General features: G+C 31.5%; 2 protein-coding genes across 7 annotated transcripts; both read right to left on the reverse strand.

Moving 5' to 3' along the window:
* Window positions 1-4,167: 4,167 nt before the first annotated feature.
* On the reverse strand, window positions 4,168-10,467 carry LOC127253527 (receptor-like serine/threonine-protein kinase NCRK). Of its 5 annotated transcripts, XM_051278168.1 has the most exons (13): window positions 10,341-10,457; window positions 9,361-9,410; window positions 9,125-9,271; window positions 8,215-8,341; window positions 7,919-8,010; window positions 7,564-7,680; window positions 7,178-7,294; window positions 6,698-6,970; window positions 6,361-6,602; window positions 5,975-6,271; window positions 5,639-5,875; window positions 5,326-5,553; window positions 4,168-4,753 (listed from the first exon to the last, which is right to left on the reverse strand). In XM_051278168.1, exons 5-13 carry the CDS (start codon window positions 7,986-7,988, stop codon window positions 4,436-4,438), a joined length of 1,899 nt encoding a protein of 632 aa, XP_051134125.1. In that variant the 5' UTR covers window positions 7,989-8,010; window positions 8,215-8,341; window positions 9,125-9,271; window positions 9,361-9,410; window positions 10,341-10,457; the 3' UTR covers window positions 4,168-4,435. The 5 variants fall into 5 exon arrangements, with proteins under 5 accessions (XP_051134125.1, XP_051134124.1, XP_051134128.1 ...); XM_051278167.1 differs by lacking the exon at window positions 9,361-9,410 and having other exon boundaries at window positions 10,341-10,467; XM_051278171.1 differs by lacking the exon at window positions 9,361-9,410 and having other exon boundaries at window positions 8,215-8,358; window positions 10,341-10,467.
* Window positions 10,468-14,683: 4,216 nt separating this feature from the next.
* Window positions 14,684-19,957, reverse strand: LOC127253890 (E3 ubiquitin-protein ligase WAV3-like). Of its 2 annotated transcripts, XM_051278695.1 has the most exons (3): window positions 19,858-19,957; window positions 19,449-19,718; window positions 14,684-16,995 (listed from the first exon to the last, which is right to left on the reverse strand). In XM_051278695.1, the coding sequence occupies exons 2-3, from the start codon at window positions 19,683-19,685 to the stop codon at window positions 15,100-15,102; spliced, it is 2,133 nt and encodes a 710-aa protein (XP_051134652.1). In that variant the 5' UTR covers window positions 19,686-19,718; window positions 19,858-19,957; the 3' UTR covers window positions 14,684-15,099. The 2 variants fall into 2 exon arrangements, with proteins under 2 accessions (XP_051134652.1, XP_051134651.1); XM_051278694.1 differs by having other exon boundaries at window positions 19,449-19,956.
* Window positions 19,958-22,438: the final 2,481 nt, after the last annotated feature.

Below are 22,438 nucleotides of genomic sequence, written 5' to 3' on the forward strand. Positions count from 1 at the left end.
TTTGTATATATTCAATATCTTTTACTATTTTTTCAAGTTAATTTAAATTCTCAAATTACACATATTTATAGCCTATAAATCTTGGATTTACTAGCATACTTATGTAATTAATCCATATTAGAATATAAATTTTGTATTTATTGATTTTTATACCTAAGGATCTAAATATTAATTATATATATATATGAGTGTGTAGGGGCACTTTAAATTTATATCTATGATTCTAACTATCTAAAATAATATATGGTGTGGAGAAAGAAACTACAAACTGAATTTAGGTTCCTAATAACTCAGGCTATGTTTCTTTAAACTTCATATTTCAAATTTTTACTATTTAGATTATACGTTTTTCGTTCTTCTTACAAAATATTTTATTACACGATTCAAATCAAAATTTTTCAAACTTCGAAAACACACCCTCAATACATCAAGAGAGAAAGATAATAAAAAATACTACTTCCGTCCGGCTCTAAGGGTCACATTTACTTTTCGCGTGTTGATATTTGAATATTAATTATTATATCAAAATATAGTACAAATTAAGCGAAAATTGCAACATTACTTCTATTAGTGTCTTATAATAATAATATAATAATATTTGTATAAAAAATTATATAAATATAATAATATTTATAATATTAAGTACAATAATGCAAAAATAAATATAACCCTTAAAGGCTGGCTGGAAAAAAAAAAAAAAAAAGGTATATATATTTAATTATTTACATTTTAATCTCAATTCCAAGAATTCAAAGTCAAACAGCCTTGATTGTTGAGAAATGATAATAATTTACTTAATCTTAGAATTACTTCCATAGTTTGTTATTTTGGGTCCCCATTTTTAGGGACAAAGACAATCCAATTGTTACACAATTTGTTCAATGAGATAAATGTTTTTCGCGGTTAATATAGTCACAAAAATTTAGATAAAATATAATTAGTATATAATTAAAAAATATAATAATAAAAATAATTATTTTTTTTTGTCTATTAGAATTAACCTACTTTCAACACAAAAATAAAATAAAATAAAAAATAATAAATTAATATTTTATTGAAAAAATAATAAAAGTAAACAAATAGTTTATGATAATTTTGAATATTTAGTTAGAAAATAAAGTAACTGAAGAGGAAAAATATAATAAATGTAGCGGTATTATCGTAAATAAGTGTTGAATGCAAAATGAATTAAATATTAATTTGTTGACTTTGTCAAAATTAGTAATAAGATAAATTTAGCTGGAGAAAGTATAAATTAGATTAAGATTGAAATTACTAAATAATTTAATATAAAAAAACAACACATATTATTATTGATTTTTTTTTGTTATTATTACCAATTTGGGGTGTTCCAAATATTATTGTAATTTTCTTTTATTTACATACATTTTTTGTTTATTTTTTATCATTTTCAATACATTTTATAGAATTATTCTAAACATAAAGTAAAGATAAAATGATAAAAAAAAAAAAAAAAAAAAACTTATTTATTTAATTTTGGTTCAAATTTAAATTTTAATTAAACAATATTTGATATGATATATTATAAAATTAAAAAATATATATATAATACTATTATATTTTTATTGAAATTGTATGAGTTTAAAAAAAAAAAAATCAAACATACAATATACACGCCAAAATAAAAATAATAAAGCAAACAAACAAAATACCGTGTGTTCATCCAATATTTTTTAGGCGACATAATTTTCGTAAATATTATAAAAAATATAATATATACTTCATTCGTCCCAATTCAAAATATTATTTTACTATTTTCATCTATCTCATTTATAAGTATTTTTTTCTATTTTAGTAAAAAGTAATCAACATTAATACCAAAATACTTTTAATTTTTACCTAAATTATAAATATACTATTTACATATAAAATTAATTTATACATAGGATAAAAATGTCAAAACTTTTAATACACTTTCACTAATCAATAATATATTACTTCTTCCGGCCCTTAACAATCTATCCATTTTTCTATTTTGGACCGTCTCATAACAAAATATTTATTTTCTTTTTTAGTAATTGTATTTTCTACTAACATTAAAAATACCCTTACAACTTACCATATATTACACAAATGTCATTACATTTATATCACACAATACTAATAAAATTATTTTAATTTCTTCTACTTTATTCATACCACACCACGATATAATACTAATATCGTTAAAATTTCGTGCAAAAAGTAAACAGATAAATAGATAAGAGACAAAAAAAATATTATTTTTTAATCTCCTAGAAAACATCAAATAACTTTTTTGGAGTGGGACAAAAAGAATATAATATATATTCACAAAAAGTTAATATTTTGTCCAAAATATTATTTTTCGTATTATCGATATAATTCATTATACCTAAAATAAAAAAAATACATACATTCAAAAACACACAAAGCGACACGGTTAAAAGAAGAATATATATATGTTGATTTTTAAAATAATAATTTGAATCTAATATTTTATCGGAAAGAATAATAGGGTGTGACACTATTATTCATTTTGTATTATTTTTAATAAAAATAATTTATTTTTCTAGTAAAATCAAAATATTATTTAACTAAAAATTAAATAAATATCCAAATTGATAATAGGAATTTACTGCCTAATAATAATAATAAATGTAATTGAAATTTTAATTTGAATTTTCGAATAAAAATGAATTGTTAGGCATACCAAAATTTAGGATCCTACTTCAAAGATGTTTTTTGATTTACTTTAATCATTGTCATTAAAAATGAATAACTAACAGTAGCTTTATTTCTTTATTATTATACATTTTATAATAAATAAAATAAAATCATGTGTAATTATTCAAAAATTATATAATTTTACATCCAGTTAATAAGTATACATTTTATTAATTTTTAAATATAAAATAACAATTTTTATTTAAGTATATATGAACCTTATTACATATTACAAATACCACAAATTTATAATTATTTACATCTATATTCTCGTATTAACTTTACAGGGTAAAATTGTTTTTATATATCAAAACTACCACCAACTATTATTAAATACAATATTTACTAAATTTAATACAAAAAATTGATATATATATATATATATTCTAAGTGGACGAACTGAATGTACACTCTCTCGTTACAATTGAAAGTATTTTTTTATTATTTTTGTACGTCTCATTAAAAAATAATCATTTTTTATTATTGTAAAATTAATAACACATCAATATCAAAGTATTGTTTAATTTTTACATAAATTTAAACATATAATTACAAATACAATTAATTTAATCAGAATCATCTTACATACTTTTATTAAGTTAATACTTTAATAAAAATCTTAGAGTCTGTGTGGGCTCAAGATTTAATTGCAGACCTGTACCTGATCAATTAAAGTAATAAATTTTATTATTTTTAAATTTTAATTTCTATTTTCAATTTTATTTTTAGCTTTGGTGGTGGTGGTGGCCACGGAGGAGGCATCAAGGTGGTATTAGTGAAAATTTATATTTGTTATATATATTTAATTTATTTTTAAAAAAAATATATAGATATTTTTTTAGTAAGTCAGTCAAATCAAACTTATATTTAAATTTTTTGAATTTGACGGATCTAACATGTCTGGCAGATATGGCATATACATCACGGTAGAGTCCGAAAACATTAATATCAAAGTCTTGAATATAGTAATATACGTATGAATAAAATCATGAATCCATCCTGATCCATACCCAACCCATTAACATTCTTACTCAAATTTATGCCAACTCATTGTATTTTTAGGTCCGCTGAAGATGCTCTAAGGCCATCTCCAACAGGGCTGCAATTTTGACGCCGTACTCCGTAAATGGAGTTCACTCTCCAATTCTACGCTATTTTTTAATCAAAAATGGTGTTTGCACCGTAATAACGCTATTTTTATGGCGTTCATATATATATATATATTTTTTTAATTTGTATATTAATTAATTAATTAATTTTTTAATTTTTTTTAAAATATTAATTGTAGATATAAAAAATAATTTAAAATAATATATAAAAAATAAAATATTTAATAAATATTACTTTTAGAGTAAAAAATAGAGTTGTGAGTTAAATAACGGGAGTAACTGTAGTTTTGGAGTTATCGCATAAGTTGAATTGTCGGTTGGAGAAGCCTAAATGAATCAAATCAAGACTCAAACCGAAGCAAAATTTGAAACTCAAGCCCTTATACACGCCCTAATAAATGAAACCAACGAGCAAAGGCTAATATCGAACAATTTCCCCGACATTAGAAAACATGCAAAGGAATGAAAAACTTAACTCATCAAAAAGATAAATAAATATGCATTCTCTCATCCATCGTTCTTTGATTTTTCTACTACATACATATATATATATATATAACCTATCTTTCTGCCTATGGCTTCTTGCTCGTCGTCGCCCGTATCGGTCATCCTTCGTCGTATCAGTCCGCGTGCGATAAACAGAAGGACTCGAACCTCGGCTCCGTCAAATCTACTACAACATCGTCTTCCACCCGGCAGCTTCGAGATTTCGACGTCAGGAGCGTCAGATTTTCGACGCTAGCCGATGACAAACCATCGGCTTCTTTCCCCTTCTCGTCACAGGGAATGGCCCCGGCAATGGCATTGGCAGGAATCGAGCCTCCAACTGGAATTTCCGACGTAATTTGCTTGATTTCCTCCGACACAGAGCTGTCGCAATACTCGTCGTCACTTGCCACCGGATTCATGCCTCCGTAGGATGACGACGAAGAATGACGCTGACAAAGAGAAGACAATTTAAGATATGTATGGTCAGAGTTGTTAAATGAATCGAACGAGCTCAAATATTTATTGTTTGAGTTCGACTCGAACATATTATCGGTATAAATTTGACTCGGCTCATTTAGGATCCAAACTAAAATAGTGGTTCGATCACTAATGAGATCAATCAAGCTACCTGCTACATGAGCTCAAACTCGGCTCGTTTATAGAAATAAAGAATTTTCTAGCACGAACTCGGCTGGTTTATCCCTATAAACGAATCAAATTAAGCTCGGCTCATTTATAAAAATAATAATGTTCTAACTCGAGTTCGGCTAGTTTATCTCTATAAACGAGTCAAGTCACACTATTAACAAATCGACTCAAGCTCGGGTGGTTTATCTCGGCTTGTTTATAGAAACAATAATTTTGGAATTTGAGTATGGCACATTTAATCCCTATAATCGAGTCGAGTCGAATTGTTAACGAGTCGAATCGAGCTTAGTTTGCAAGCTATTGGGTTCATTTAATAGCTTTTTGCACGCATGTAACAGATAAATGTACTCTAATCATATGATAGATAGATTACCTGAAAGGCGTGCATCGACAAATTCTTCCGTTTAGATTTGTCCGGCGCAATTGTCGAAAGAATTTGGACTACCTCGCTCATGCTAGGTCGAGAGTCGGGATCCAATAACAAGCACTCCTTCGCTAAGTACGCCATAACTTGCATCTCCTCTTCTTGGAATCTTCCTTCGAGTCGAGGGTCGGGTAGCTCGGAAATCACTCGCTTACTATCGTGCAAAAGAGGTTGCGCCTGCGCGACAAGATCGAAATGTTTCGGTAAAATAAACTTCACAAACGGTAAAAAACTTAGATGACTGAATTTAAGAAACACATACCCAAATCACAAGGCTTTCTTCCCCTTTATTCGACGACTTTTGGATGGGATTTCGACCCGTGATCAGTTCAAGAAGAACCACGCCGAAACTGAAAACATCGGATTTCAAAGAAGCTCGACCAATAATCGCGTATTCGGGCGCGAAGTAACCAAACGTCCCTTGCATTCTAGCCGGAGAGCTCGAACAGCTGAGAATCCCGTCGTTGTGTAGGTGTTTAGCCATCCCCAAATCGGTAATCTGCATACACGTCGAAACGATGATATTAACGGGTAAAAGTAGGTCAGCATAATTCCGTATATCTTCAACGTCGACAATTATAGGCTTATAGCGACGTACCTTGGCTCTCCAGTTCTCGTCCAGAAGAATGTTTGTTGATTTTACGTCTCTGTGCAGTATTCGCGGCGCAGCAGCATCGTGTAGATATTCCAAGCCACGTGCAGCTCCAAGAGCTACGGAAATCCGAGTATTCCAGCTCAAGCATTGGCCGGTGTCCCTGTCGAGGCATTCCCTGAGATTACCGTTGGGAATGTATTCGAACACCAGCAGCCTCTCGGCGTGTTTTCCTTGGTGTTCCGAGCAGTATCCAAGCAACGGCACGACGTGACAGTGATGAAGTCTTGATATCAATTCTATCTGAATTCACAGAACACGGTTTTTTTTAACGTAACTTCCATTTTCACGGCGCAGATAATATAAATTCGGTAATTATTCGAAGTTACCACCTCCGTCAAGAAAACGTGCTCTGCATCGGGGCCGCTTTGAGTTCTCATTCTCTTGATCGCGACGACTCTACCATCTCTGAGATTGCCACAGTAAACATGGCTGCTTCCGCCAACTCCAATTATGTTAGTATCGGAAAATCTGCTCGTCGCACTTTCCAGTTCGAGATACGAGAATTGTATTAATGTTCCATGTATTGTTCGTTTGCCGTCTCTGAATAAAAAGTTAGTCTTGGGAATGCATCCTTCACATATAAGTTAACAACATTCAGCTTCAGATGAATAATCTTATGGCAAAATACAAACAGGAATATATATATATATATATGTGTGTATATACCTAAAAATGGCGAGAACGAGCTATCCACATGTCCTTTGTAAACAGACACAGACGAACCTGCTCGGCTCGTCAAGTTGGTCGCACTGCTACAACTTGTTAGTCGCTCCGAAGGGGATAAAGTCCATAAAACCGAGCTTTTTTCCTTTCGATATAAGTACCACATCACTGAACCAATTATTGCAATTGCTGTGAGGAAGATGCACAGTAAGAGAACTATCAAAACAAGCTTGCTCCCGATATGCTTCTTCGAAGTCCTTAATTCAGATAATGCCCCTGTAACATACCCGTAGTTGAGTGCATTAAGCCTAAGCCAACAGCAAATGTATTTTCAATGCAATGTGAATCCAAATTTTACTTATATATGAACTGATCGATCCTCAAATACCAAATTAGCAAACTTGGCGAAAAGTCTATGGCGAAAACTGGAGCATAGTAATCTTCGAAGAGAAATTTTACTCGCGTAGCAGGAAGGTAATTTACCAGCATCACAGTTGCATGCAGTAAAACAGCTATTTTTACTGTTGTCACTGACTAGTCTCGGCAATTCGCCGCTGGAGCAAACGCATGACCACCTGTCCTCAGTGGATCCTCCTGCAGCTGTAGGTGACGGTATGATCATTGAGTTTTTCTAGTAACGACAAAATCAATTATGTAGACCTACATACAGCTCCAGTTTTGTTAAACTAATCGAATTATATGCCAATCCAAGCAGAAATTTCATTTTAACAGTAAAAACAAACTTGAGATTCGATTCCTCTACAGATGGCTACTAAAAGTACGGGTAACAAGCTCGTTCTTTTATTCCCTTTTTCACAAACAAGAGAAAGTAGCAACGATGACAGAACATTTTAATATGAGATGTGTACCCGGGCTGCAATCACAGGATGAAGAGCAGTTTGTAGAAATGAAGTTCGAGTCCGCATGGTGCACAACAGAACAGATGCATGTCCAGTTGTCTGCCTTGGACTTCACTGCAAGCTCATCTGAAAAATAACGAAAAAAAAAAAATTCGGAGATTTGAGATTGTCTATCATAAATTCCATTTCATAATATGCTAGCATCAATTATAGCAAATGCAACATCCAATAAGCTAGTTCGAGTTTACAAATCCCTCGTACACATATATATACATAAATATACAATTAGGGGACTATCTATTCTATCTACATTAATTTTTTTCTTATTTTCATAATCCACAAGGATAGGGGACAAGGTTGTTACCACAAAGACAGTTCTGAATCCAGATTGCATTAATGATGCAAAAAAATGCAAATTTCGAGTGAAGCCCCATTTGTCCGAAACCAGCAACTAACCTGCATTTAGTAAAAAGAATAATTGGAAAGAATGAAGTATATTATAACTAAGCAGAAAGTGACATAATGTAAATGGAAGAATTTTGAAAACAAAATATTCCATCTGCATTCGAGAACTCGATACGTTTGAGAAGAACTTGAGAATGTACGAATCCAAGAGTATGCTGTTTCATCTATAAATTCAAAAACGTATGTATAACTTACTTTCATTTGTTACACCTTTAATCAGAACGTTCGAATTGTGCCCGATATATATATCCATTGAGCTGTTCCAACTATAGCCTCAATAAATAAGGTTTACTCCACTGTTTCCAACCTATAGCAATTTGATCTGCAAATGAAATTCATCTTCATCAAAAAAGAAAAGTGGAGCATCAGACAAACAATATTGAACAGCTGACTTCACTAAACAGTATCTATAACCAACTTCCACAATTAAAGAAGGCCCTACTAATATTCATGCTTTCTTCTCTAGAAGAAATCGACATTGCGACATCTAACAACATTCACACTTGCTCATAGCTGGAAGAAAAACTATGCGGCGCTTTAAACAGATTTATGATCAAATCGTAAAACTTTTTCTTGAAGAACCTACAAGAAGCAAACTAGGGAGAAGTTTGAGGATCAATTTAGCTTCATTCGACAATGGCTTGCTTAACTCTGCCAAAAGATGAATCTATTGACAATGCAAACCTTTTAGAAATCAAAATTTTAAATAACAATATCACAAGAAACAATAAAGTTGGAATACTGGAGTCATGAATTTTCAATTCTGCACTGTTTATGCCAACGAATCCTCGACTTCTTTGCCCCATTCATTGGTGTTATTTAGCATTGAAAGTTGAATTATCTTTAGTGTAATTCCGTCTCTTTCAATAGTTTCAGCAGAGAAAGAGCTAAGATGTGAAAATTGAAACACAGAAGCACCAGGTAACATCTAATTCCAAGGAATGTGGAATGATTTCGACAAACAGACCCTTAAACAGATATTCAGAAACACCCTTAAGGTGATTTAACAGTTCCCATCACATCACATTCACAAGTAACTCTTAATTTAGCAATTCAATGTCATGATCACAAAAAAAGTAGAAACTAAAAGAATTGCCATTCTTACCAGTTGGATGCTTCAAACTCCAAGCGTGAAAACCTTGGGGGAAGTTGAAACAAATACCCAAAAAGATTTCCAGCCAAGATTTCCAGATGTGGAAAGACACCTCAACAAACCATGAATGAAGTCGAGGGTAGAGCAGAAACTGGATGTCTGAAAACAATGTATACAAGAAAAAGACTTTCCTGATCAGCAATGATTAAATCAAAAAATATCAAAGATAATATATCTAGAGAACTGACCAATCAACCACACGCTGAAAGCTACAACTTTCAAACATGACAGAGACCACCTAACAAACAAACTGGATAAAATAAGCACATTATATTAACAATTAACAACCATCTGTTCTTGAACTTCTGGATTAATATTTGGGTATAAATATGGGTGAGCTGCATAAAGTAACCACATTTAAATTGTGTAAAGAGGGCGGTAAACAACTCAAATTTCGTAAATGGCTATAAATCTCAACGGTTTTAAATGACTTTGCTTCCAAGACAACTTGGGAAAGGTTAAAAGTCATGGTTTACAGTAGACAAGCTTTGAATATATATATATTTCTTGGGAGGATGATGAGGTGTTAGATAAAGACATCTTGTTCTTTATGAATCAGCCCCACCACCTCCCTCTCCATGTCGGTAAATTTATAATAATCATTGTTTATTAAAGAAACCTAATAAATATTTGAGGAATTCATGAACCACAAATCCCCAAATTTTCATAGAGCATGAACACAGCAACATATCTACCTAAAGAAAGTTACTATAATATATTCATTTTTTCAAATCGAAATCCCTAATTTCAGAGCTAATGCTGATAAAAACAGAAATACATAATTAGTTAATCATAAACAGAAAAAATGCCCAACAAATCAGCTGCAAACCTGAGTTAGTAAACATTCATTGAGAAAATCGCAATAAAATTAGGGTTTCAGCGAACTCCTAAAACCCTAACGATTCGAGCTTCACTCTAAATTGAACAACCAACGCCAGAGACAATGCAGGAAGAGCAAGCTAAACAAGGACTAATTATGCACGTTCAAAGACCTTTAGAGCCAAAAATCTCATGAAAAATCGTACACTGACATACACACTATATGTATATATCAACAAAATGTATGTAAGCACATATTATTGGATAATGTATCAATCCAGAACTATTCCATAGCCAAAAAAAAGAGAAAACTATTCCATAGACAATTCAGGCAAAGAGAAAGAGGGACCTTGCAGCAGAGAAAGTAGGAAGGGCAGTGAGGGAGGGTAGGGGTAATGTGTCTGGAAGATCACGCTTGCACAGATATCTATGGCGAATCCTAGCAGAGGTGAAAGGAAGAAGAAGAAGATGGTGATGATATGACTGAAGCTCCCACGTGGAAATTTGTAGGTTTTTCCAAAACTCTAAATATATTAATTATTTTTTTAATATTTCATTTCAAATTTCTAGACGTTAACAAAGGTTTGTTAAGTTTTAGCGTTTCTTTTTTATATCAATTTATAAAAAGTATAACTAACAAATAATTAAAAATAGATTAGTAAAATTTTTATTATACGATAAAAATAATTATTAATTGAAATTAAGATAAATAATTTAAAAATTAAAAATAGTATTAAAATATACTTTTTTTAAAAAAGAAAAAGTAGAATAGACGGAAAAATAAATATGGTAAATGAAACTAATATAATATTATTTATTAAAAAAAATTATTGAAATATCAAATTAAATATTTATTTTTATTTTTATATTATATTACAAATAGTTTTATATTTAAAATATCTTGTTAATATTTATTTATGTGACATAGTATTATTTTTCAATTCAAATTTTATATTATTCAAATTTCAACAAAATAAATAAATAAATACAAATCTCCAAACAAACACAACCTAAGTTTCAAACAAGAAATGTTGCTCTCTTCTTTAAATTCAATAAATGTATTTGTTCCCTTATTTTTTTACTCATTTATTTGTATTTATTTCAGTTAAATATATATATATATATATATCTTGATAATATTAACTTTTTATTTTTATAAATTTATATATTTTTATTAATTAATAAAATATTTACATTAAAATATGACGATGGAGTAGTATTATTTTGATCAATGCAATTTTTAATAAACAAATTATTTTTTTTAATAAATATTATTTAAAAAAAAAAAGTAAATCCAATAAAAAATTATTCTCCCATAAATAGAAAGAATATACTTACTTGTACTATAAAGATAAAATTAGTAGTCTATCTAAATTTTTTATTTTACTATTTTAGTAAAAAAATAAATAAATTTATTTGTAAAAGTCAAATAAAAAATTTACTAGCTGACAAAAAGGTATTTGAATATACAAAAAATTATATAAGTAGGGTTTAAATAATATTATTCAATTTAAGTATGATTTTGATAAAATAATAGTATTATTTTTTTTTATAAAATACTACTCTCTTCGTCCCAATACAATAGTCTTGTTTACTATTTTTGTCCGTTCCAAAACAACAGTCTTATTTACATGAATAACGATATTACTATATAACTATTCGTACTCTTTTATTATTATTATTATATAATTGTCACTATCTTTTACATTAATACACTCACAAAGGCAAAAATGTCTTTTATCTATATTTTTTTATCCATTATCAATATAATATCAATATTTCTTAAATCTCGTGTCCAACACAACTAAGAATATAGTTTTGGGACGGAGGGAGTATTATACTAAATTATTATTGAATTTAAAAATCAAATAAAAAAAATTAGACTTAAACCAAAATTAAATAAAACCAAACGTTCAAAATCTGTAAGTCTTATCTATCATACATGATTTATCTTGTCGAGTTTAGTTTGCAAACTATTATGTTCGATCGAAATTTGTGTTTGTTTGGGTGGATTATTTATCCCATTTTTTTCCCCAAAAAATATCAAATCAAACACCTATTTTTTATTTTTTATATTATACCAAAAAATCAATTTTACATTCAAAATATTACATCAACACCTATTTATATCACATCATACAACTATTCAAATTCAAAATATTTACTATTCAAATCTCAACTCAAAATCCAAACCCCCAAACGTGCTCGAAAAAAAACGATTACAAATTCTCACATCATTAATATATATATATATATATATATAATTTGACAGGTCTAGTAGGATATAACTTGGTGACATTGGATGACTTGACTATAAGTTTATGAGGTTAAACTTCACGTTTTCGGGTCTTCTCTGTCAAATATGATTTGATTTGTCTTGTTAAACTTAATCAGGTTTTACCAAACCTAGTGTGAACATATCCCTTCCTTGTTTTTAGCCTTTAATACACATGTTAATTATGAATGTGTAAATTTTTACTACAAATTATTAAAATTCAATGTGTGGTTAATCCTTATAAATCAATCTTAATTACTCTCTCTTAATTGACAAGATGACCTCTTTAATTAAGTACACGATATTTTAGGTACCGTACATTAATAAATTATAATATTCTTTTATATTTTAGATAGTCTTAGTAAGTTATTAATAATAAGTTATAATATTATTTTTTTTAATATAAGTAATGTTTGATATTATTAATATCTTTAGTATTATTTTTGTAAAGAATAAAATTTTATATAATACAAATAAATACCGTTTGGATTGGCTTCTGGTAGGAGCTTTTGGCTTCTGCTTGTTTGCATTGGCTTTGTTCAAAAACATAAGCAGCTTTTGAGGTTAAAAAACTTTTTTTTTTTTTTTTTTTTTTCGGAAGCACATTAAGAATGGCTTCTGAAATAAGCAGAAACACTTTTCATTTAAAGTTAGTGTTTTATTCTTAATAATAATAATAATAATAATAAATACAATAAGATAGTATAATATAATATAAAAATAAATAACTTATATATATATATATTATATTTTAATAAAGATTTAAAAATATAATTAATTTATTATTGTTAATTTAAGTATTATATTTGGATTAAAATTTGAAATTTAAAATACTGAGGAGTATATAAATTTTTTAATTATACTTAAATTACTAAATATAATTTATAAAATACAAATTATTTAATATTATATTGTAGTTTTATGTTTAATCGATATATTATCTTTAAATTAAAATTTTTTAAATTATAAATAATCAAAATTTAAAAGTACAATTTTTTATACTTTAATTTAAAATTTTTAAATATAATTTATAAAATTTAAATTAAATTATAAAAGTGTTATAGAAAAATACTATTATATTAACAATATGTCATTTCAAATAATTTTAAAAGTTTAAAAGCACTTTCAACAATATAACATCCAAACAGTTTTTTTTACAAAAAGCTGCTTTTATAATGATTTATCAAAATACAAAATCGATGTTTCTGCTTTTTGCTTCTGCGCCAATCCAAATAGGCCCTAAGTCATTTAGACGGACAAAAAAAATGGGTCATTTGTAATGGCACAACGGGAGAGTAGGGATGTCAACGGGACGGGTTCGGAACGGATTTTGCAGGTCCCGGGACCCGCCCCGCTAGAAAATATTAGGACCTAAGACCTGCCCCGTGCTGCTTCAACCCAGCCCCAGGACCCGTCCCGCTCTTAACCCTCCAGGTTCGAGGCCAACCCGACAAACTCGTTTTTTTTTTAAAAAAAATTAAAAATAATTTAATATTAAAAAAATGCGTCAAAATACCAAAAAATTATAGTTATAAAATAAGAACAATCAAATATTGACGATAATACTGATGGCGATAAGCAGTAGTCCCGATTATAAAGAGAGTCTCGATTATAAAAAGAATTGTAGTATAAATAAATGTGAAGATAAATTTGAATTAGAACTAAAGTTCTATTTCATATTTAAATTTTTTTAAATAAATAAATAATGCTCCATAATTTATATTGTGTAAAAATATGAATAAATTATAATAATTATTAAAATATACGGGTTCAGGTCCAGATCCGAGGTGAGGCTGGTTTATAGTAAAACCCGTAACCTGTTCCAAACCCAATCGGGTATAAAACTCAAAATTCACAACTCGCCCCAATTTAATTTTTTTTTACCCGAATCCAGCCCACTAAAACTGAGTCCGGGACGGATCTGAGGCTAACCCGCCCCATTCCCTGTCGGAGAAAGAGACAATTTAACCGGAATACAAAGAGAATATCTAATTCAAAGGTTCACATTTTTTTTTCTCAGAGTAACTGTGGATTCTACCTTTAACTACTAATATTTTTTTTATTTATTTATCATTTTACACTTTTTTTATTATAAACAATTTGATGTTTATATTATTATATTTATCTACTCCTATTGAAATATTAATATTTTTTAATTTGCATGAAAAAATAAATAAATGTTAGAGTTGGACTAATATATTTTTATAATTCACATTAATATAACACAGATGCATGATATATACAGATAGTACATAAAAGTAACTCGCACAATACACCAATGGTGTGTTTGATTTATATTTCAAACCTAAATCAACACTATTTCATTTGCAATCAATAAAAATATTCTATTTTTCTAGTAAAATATTACGTCAAAATACTATTTAATTAAAATTAAACTGGAAAACAAACCAACCTATAGTATTTTAATTCCAATCATATATGGAGTAATAATAGTTCATATACTATTTAAAATAAAATTACTGATTAACCCTAATCAACATCCTAACCACAGTTAAATCCCAACATTATCAACACCCAAATCTCTAACATTCAAATTCATCCATGTACATTTCAATCCCATATACCCCACCAACTCTGCATCTATCTATATATCTATCTCTCTCTATATATATATGTATATATTTAAGCAGTAGAACTATCTATCTTATTGCAACTTCACCCAAAATTTCCAGAATCACACAACAAAAAATCTTAATGCAGCATAGAGATTGAACGCAAAAAACTTACTTGACAAGAACTCACCATTGCTGCTGCTTCGTGAAAAAGACCCACAGAGGAAGATACCGAAATCGATCGATTCGATCTAGACCATTCATAGCCGTCCGGGTGACGAGCTCGGCGTCGGGCTCGGCCGATGGCCGCCCAAAACCATCGACTGCGACAAGTTCACCATGTCGACCATCGATCGCGTCTTGTACGACTGCAGGAGGCTCGTGTTCTCCGTGGAGTCGCCTCTCGCCGTCGCCCGCTGCCACGAGTGCGAGCTCAACCCCGACAGCACGTAAGCTCTCCCCGACACTTCATACGTCTGTCGGTTCGACATGCGCGACATCATTTGCAGTAATTCTGCGTTCAGGGAAACGCACATTCTGTCTCCGGCCTGAGCCGACCTCGTTTCCGAAATTGCCATGCGGCAGCAGTGGATAATCGTCGTCGCTCTTTCCAAATCGCCCCGTTCCGCCGCAACCCTCGCTTCCGCAATCGCTTCCGCGCAGCGGAGTCGGTTCTTTTGCCTGTCGACTTCGATGGATTCGGTCTGCGGTCCCACGTCCAACGGCCTTTCGATCACAACTTTCCCTGCAGATCGCAGAGTGATCGGAGCTTCCGAAGACGCGTTTTTGTAGACGCACTTCACATTAATCAGCGCCGTTTCGTCGCAAGTGTCATCGGCGATTGGGAAATCTGTTGTTACTAGAAAGTCCCTTTCTTCTTCCGCGTACAAGCATCCGATATCGATCGAGCCTTTGCGTCGACTTTCTGCCAGTCGAGTTACGTAGCTTCCCGACTTAATCGAAGTGAGCCTCACCGCGCGGTCGATGCACATCACTTCGACTCGTAAATCCCGCACGACGACGCTTAAAAGCCCCCCGATGCACTGCGCGAAAGCGTCCTGCATCACAGTCTCGGATTCGATAAAAGAGAACGTTCCGCCGGATTTCTGAGAGATAAAATGCATCAGCTGGGCATCATGATCTGCGCCGAATCCGAATGTATACACGGGAATATGAGAACCCGACGGATTATCGCAGCAGACGGAGACCGGAAGCAACAGCTGATAATCGGTGAGGTTCGGATTCGGATTGTTGACGGTGCGCGTGTCCTGTCCGTCAGATAACAGAATGATACTACCAATCGGGAATTTACATTTACGATCGGTCATAACCTTTGCAGCCTTTCTGAGACCCTCGGCGATGTTCGTCCCACCGTTCGATCTTAGAGAATTGACGGCTTGCAGTGCTTCGTGCCTTCCGGAATCAGTCATCCGACGGAGAGGGAAAAGACGCCGCGCCGATGACGAGAAGGCGATCACAGAGAGCCTATCAGAAGGTCCCATGTTTTGAATTACGAATCCCATTGCTCGTTTAAGCAGCGCAAGCTTTGTCCCGGCCATGCTGCCGCTGACATCAAGAACCGTCACAAGATCGATTGGAGTGCGGGAAGTCTGCGATGTAAGCGGGAAACCTGGTCCATCGATCTCAGAAGGCCGTCGAGCAGGGGCACTCGGAGCTTTAAGATTTATAACGATTGAAAATTCGCGACGGTTTTCTGACTTCGGAACAGCAGGGACTTCTGGATATGTTTTGACGATCACCGGTCCGGTAGAATGATCATCATTAGAGGTGTTACTGGTTGAGTTACCCGGGCTGACGCCAAATTGGTGACTAGAAACTTCATCGTCGTCGTCGAAGATTGCAGGTTCTGGCGCCGCTTGAAAAATAGAAGAAACTTGTCGATCGGTGTCTACTCGTGGAGAAAAAGGTTGTCTTTGCATCAAGATATCATTTTGAGCAGCCGGGTGAGATTTATCAGCTACCGGGCTTTGAAACGGGACTTCTTTCCAATTTGCTCGGCAGACGGGACAAATTTGCTTTCCATGCTTCACATTAGATGTAATGCAGTGGAAATGAAACGAGTGCGAACACTCTGCTGTAAAAATGGCGAGCCCATTGCCAGGCCTCATAGTCCCCAAGCATATTGTACAGATCTTCTGCAAAAAGAGAAATCGAAAACAAGATGAGAGAAATAAATGAAATAAAGTCGAATGCTCGCGGAAATTGGAACACAAGACAGCATATTTAGTTGATAAAAGGGAGCAATGTAAGTACGATTGTTTGAATTCTAGCTCTTAAAACATGCTTAGAACACACAACAAAGGCTGAGGTACAAAAATATTTCCTGGATATTCGGTTACAAAGTCGCCACATCCCAAAAGCTGATTTAGAAACTAATGATTCACAAGAAATGAAATGCTAGGTAATTCTACAAGACATGAAATTCTGCACATCATTGATAAGTAAGGAACTTGCGAAACTAGACGCAGTTTCATGCGTTCATGTGTGGTAGAATATGAAACTAAAATTCTCTATTTCAATCATAAGAATTCGTATATATTTATAATGACATACGAATCATCTAAATAATGCAAGGATCCTACAAATCTCTTAAATGACATAACTACCATAAATATAATACTCCCTCTGTCCCGGAACTAAATATCCATTTGCTTTTTGCAAGTAATTTTAGAAATATTAGTATTATATTGGGATATAGTAGGAATAAAGTAGAAATGACTAAAATAACCTTATTAGTATGTGTGATATAAATGTAATGGTATTTGTGTAATATATTGTAAGTCATAAAGGTATTTGTAATGTTAGGTAGACAGAACAGTTACTAAAAAAGGAAATGGATACTTTGTTATGGGACGAACTAAAATGAAAAAATGGATATTTTGTTATGGGACGGAGGGAGTATATATTTCATAAATATATTTTAACAATGTGTATCCAGGCAAACACAAAATCAATCCAACCAAACAATAATGACTATATATGGCTTGAAATTGGTCTGATAAGATGCTACATCCTATGATATGCAAGAACTCAGTAATTAGTTTGCCATAAAATACAAAATGAGCATATCTTGACAGAAAGAGTATATAAAAATTTAATTAGGTTCACTAATTGACAATCATGCTGTAAAAAATATGCAACAGTTATACAGATTCTTGCAAATTCAAGAACAACAATTCACTAAAGTCAATCCGAGCAATTAACTTTTAAAATGTAAAGCACAATAAGCAGGCTATCAAAGCTCATAATGAAACTTTTGAGGCATTAAAAATTGTAATCTATGATTTAAAGCACACTATAATGTATCAAAAGAAGCAGAAATCATTGAATCACTATAGCACTGCCTTCCACTTTACAAACCTTTGGCCTTGCTTTGATGTTCATAGCATGAAAGCTCTCAATCAATGGTCAAGTTCAAAATAACATTCATAAAAAGGGGTGAGAAAAAAATGGGCAAATGAACATTGCCGTGTGTGCAGTACAGTTATGGTGCTGACCAAGAAATCCACTTTCTTTTGCCCTCTGTAAGAAGGGCAGAGAAGATAAGTAAAGGATTTCACTGTTGCCATCCCTTTTAAGCCTTTTATAATAAGGTCAGATTACCATCGTCCTCAAAAGTCTCCACCCACATAGAGAAACAAAAGACTACATCACAATCCACAATGCAGACCCCATCTCTCCTTCACAATTCCTACACTAACAGATCCATTATCAACACCATGCCCACACCCCTACCCCACCTGATTGGAACCCCTTAGACAAAATTCAGTCAATGATCCATCAGTATAAAACCAGACTTTTTGGATTTTCTTTTAAGAAAAAAAAAAAAAAACAATCCTACATAGAGAGGTCAAGTGGAAGAGTGCTGTAAAATCTAAAAGATTACAGGAATCAAGTCAAGGTGAAAATCTCTAGGAGGAAGACATTGAGCCCTTTCTTTAATCATTGATAAAAATCCTTGAAAAGGACTTGATTCACATACTTTGATAAGAGCATCTTCAAAACATAGCTTTGTTAGAATCACCAAAACTTCAGTTCAAAGAATAATCACACTCATAGAGAAAACAAGACTTTTTGGTTTTTCTTCAAGTAAAAAACAATCCTACATAGAGAAGACAGGTGGAAGGGTGCTGTAAAATCTAAAATATTACAGGAATTAAGTCAAGGTGAAAATCACTAGGCGGAACACATTAAGCCCTTTCTTTAATCATTAATAAAATCTCTAAAAAGGACTTGATTCATATCCTTTGATAAGAGCATCTTCAAACCATAGCTTTGCAAGAATCTATCAAAACTACAGTTCAAAGAATAATCACTCACTAGAGATCTTTTAATTAAATACAACAAGGTAGAGATACAAATATCTCATATACTTCCTCATCAGCAGCATAAGATTCTACACAGATTAGAAATTTACTTTTCACAAAAGATGAAACCGATAGAAACCAGGCGCAATCTGAAATTATACTTTCTCCCCTGAAAAGTGAATTTACGTAACTCGATGATTTCAACCAAGAGAAAAACACTATCATCGAATTCCAAGCTTAATATCATAACAAAAACGCAATATAAATCTACTATATTTGACCTCGCCGGGTTTGGCAGAATGATCAGGCAAAAGGATGCCGGAGGAAGACGGCGTCGGAGTATAAGGCACATGAACTTCACGATCCACGTCTTCAGCCAACAAATCGCTACCAGAAACCGTCGCGACGTTCCGCGGCGCCGGCGCCGGAGGATCCTCGATTGTCCTCGGCGGGAGAAGACAGGTGGTGAGCTTCAACCGTAGCGCTCGCTTCGCCTTGATCCATTTGCTCAGCCACATTTTTGTCCACCACAATTGAGGCACCAACCAGACCTAGAAACACATCATCATCATCATATTATTCATATATACAGTAGCAACAGAAACAGAGATCCGGACGCTCATTCATGCATTTGCACGCGAGTTTCCGAGGCGAATTGGATGGCATTCCACACAAAAAAACGGATCTCGCCTTGACCGGAGAGGGAAGGATTCGTGTGGTCAGTCAGTGGCGTTCGCTTTTCTGAATGGGTATTTTGCGCTCTCCTCTCTCCCAACACGGCAACCAGTAGCGTTACGTTACTTACATATATATATACACACACATATTGTATGTATTTATGTGTGTATTCAATAATATATATATATATATACGTATTTATTTATATGTGTGTGAGTGGTTGTGCGCATAAATACAAAAAAAGTTTTACCTGCTAAAATATTAAGTAAAATTTATTGTGGCGTGGGTGGTGATGGTAGTGGTAGTGGTAGTGGTAGTGATAGGGGCAAAATTGAGAATTCATATTGACCATTAAAGTTTAAGCTATTATTTGGGAAATGACAATTTATTTTTCGGATTTGGTCCGACAAACTTTGGCTTAATTTTAATACTCCCCTGTCCGTGGTATTACAATCATTAATAAATTAATAAAAATATGCTAATGATCGTAGTTCTCTAACGAGCAATCGAAACGATTCTGGAGGATCTTCACGATTAAGTATTGTCCCATCAATGATTGCATTACCAAGTGCTTCTTGGCTCGCCATAATATAATTCGTATTATAAGTAAACATCTTTTTATAAAGGGTTATTTGGAAAATAGCTCTTTTAAAAGCTTTTAACTTATTGAACAGTTTTTTTGCTGTTTGATCAGTTAAAAAGTTAATTTAGGTGTTTGATAAATTAGCTTTTTGAAATAATTTTTTGGATCCAAAAAGCTAATTTACCCAGCGTTTTGAAATAGCTTTTTCTGTAAAAAAAAATTGTTATTTCTTATATGCCCTTAGAAATTTATTATGCATTTTGCACAAATAAATATATTTTTATTATTTATTAATTATATTAAGATATTTTATTATATTATAGTTTTATTTTTATAAATTTAAAATAATTAATTTTTATATAAAAATTATTTTAATTGTTAAATATATAAATTTATTAAAATCAACATAAAATAGAAAATATTAATATTAATAATTTCTTTTTATATTAAAATTATATTATATAAGTTTTATACTAAAAATAAATTAAATAAATTAACTTTATTAAAAATTATAAATATAATAAACTAATCCATAATTAACATAATAAATATATACACGAAAAATTTATTATTTTATATTTTACAGCATTTTCAATAGAAAAAACTATTTATATATTTTAATAAAAATATATTATTTTTTAAATCTAACTATAATAAAAATAAATACTTTTAAAATTTTCAATAACTAATAACAAAAAATTTTAAACATTTTAAACTCAAAAGAACATAATTGAATATATTGGAAACAAAAATAAAATAGAAATGTCCTCGATTGTCATTTTACGTATAAACAGATAATATCAAACAGTTCTTTTACCAAACATTTTAATACGAATAGCTAATCGACTCAGCTAGTCAAACCAGCTAATTGAATCAGCTAACAGCTAATTGCCAAACACGCCCAAAATGTGAGCAACACCAAATCCTTCTAGAGCTCAAACATCTATATCTCCTACTCATTGTCCCCTTTGTTTTGCTCTTCCTCTAAAGGATTGTTGTGTAACAAACGCATAATATCTACTGGATTTTATCATCAACTTGATGAATTAGCTTCAAAATATAAGGAGGATTGTTCAAAAGGTTTCCGGTCCTTCTATCAAATATTTTGCTTTTTCCTGGATACACGAGTTAAAATATCTACGGATTCGATGTTTGCTTATTGGCTTCATATCATTAAGAAAATATTAGTTTTTTGGAAACTTCTTGTTCATATCTCTCATCAAAAAGAACTATTCGATAATGTCTGTCTAGCAAACTCCCTGCTAACTTAGCAAGTACAAAGCCGAGGTTCGGAAGCACATGAGACAGGTTAGCAAGCTAAAAAGACTATCGAATAGGAACGGATGGATTGCTACTTCGATAGCACCCCACTTTACAAGAAGCATAGTCGGGAAAGAAGGTGAACGGATAACGGCTAGCAAATAGATGGTTGCCAGGGCCTGAAGCTTGAGCCCGACCTCTCAGTCGTGATAACCATAATATAATAAAATTAATTATAAATTAGAATTAATATTATTAATTAATATAATTAAAAATTTAAATTTAAATTTTTTAAATATAATTAAATTATGTAATTTCTTTTTTAAAATAAAAGTGACATAAAATGTGTGATAGACATAAATGAAAAATATTACATTATATATGTTAAGGACAGAGTATTAAAATAATACTTTTTCCGTCTAGTTAAAAATATACATTAAATTTTAACCCAAAATTTAAGAAATAATAGTATTTTTAATTATAGTGGTATTTAAAAATAGTATTTCCTCTGTCCCACATACCGTGTCTGCTAAACTGTAGACACAGTATTTTAGGAGGGGTGTAATTAATAGATAATTAACAATGTATTAGTGAAAATAATTATCTTATAATATAAATAATTATAAATTAAGATTAAGATAACTAATTAGTTTAATTAAAATTTTTAAAAAATAAATTAAAAATTTTTAAATAAGATTAAAATGTGTAATTATTTAAAAAAAAAAAAAATAACATAGTACGTGAGACGGA

The sequence above is a fragment of the Andrographis paniculata genome, unplaced genomic scaffold (assembly GCF_009805555.1).
Source record: "Andrographis paniculata isolate CXL003 unplaced genomic scaffold, ASM980555v1 Contig51END, whole genome shotgun sequence".
NCBI classification, from domain to species: Eukaryota; Viridiplantae; Streptophyta; class Magnoliopsida; order Lamiales; family Acanthaceae; genus Andrographis; species Andrographis paniculata.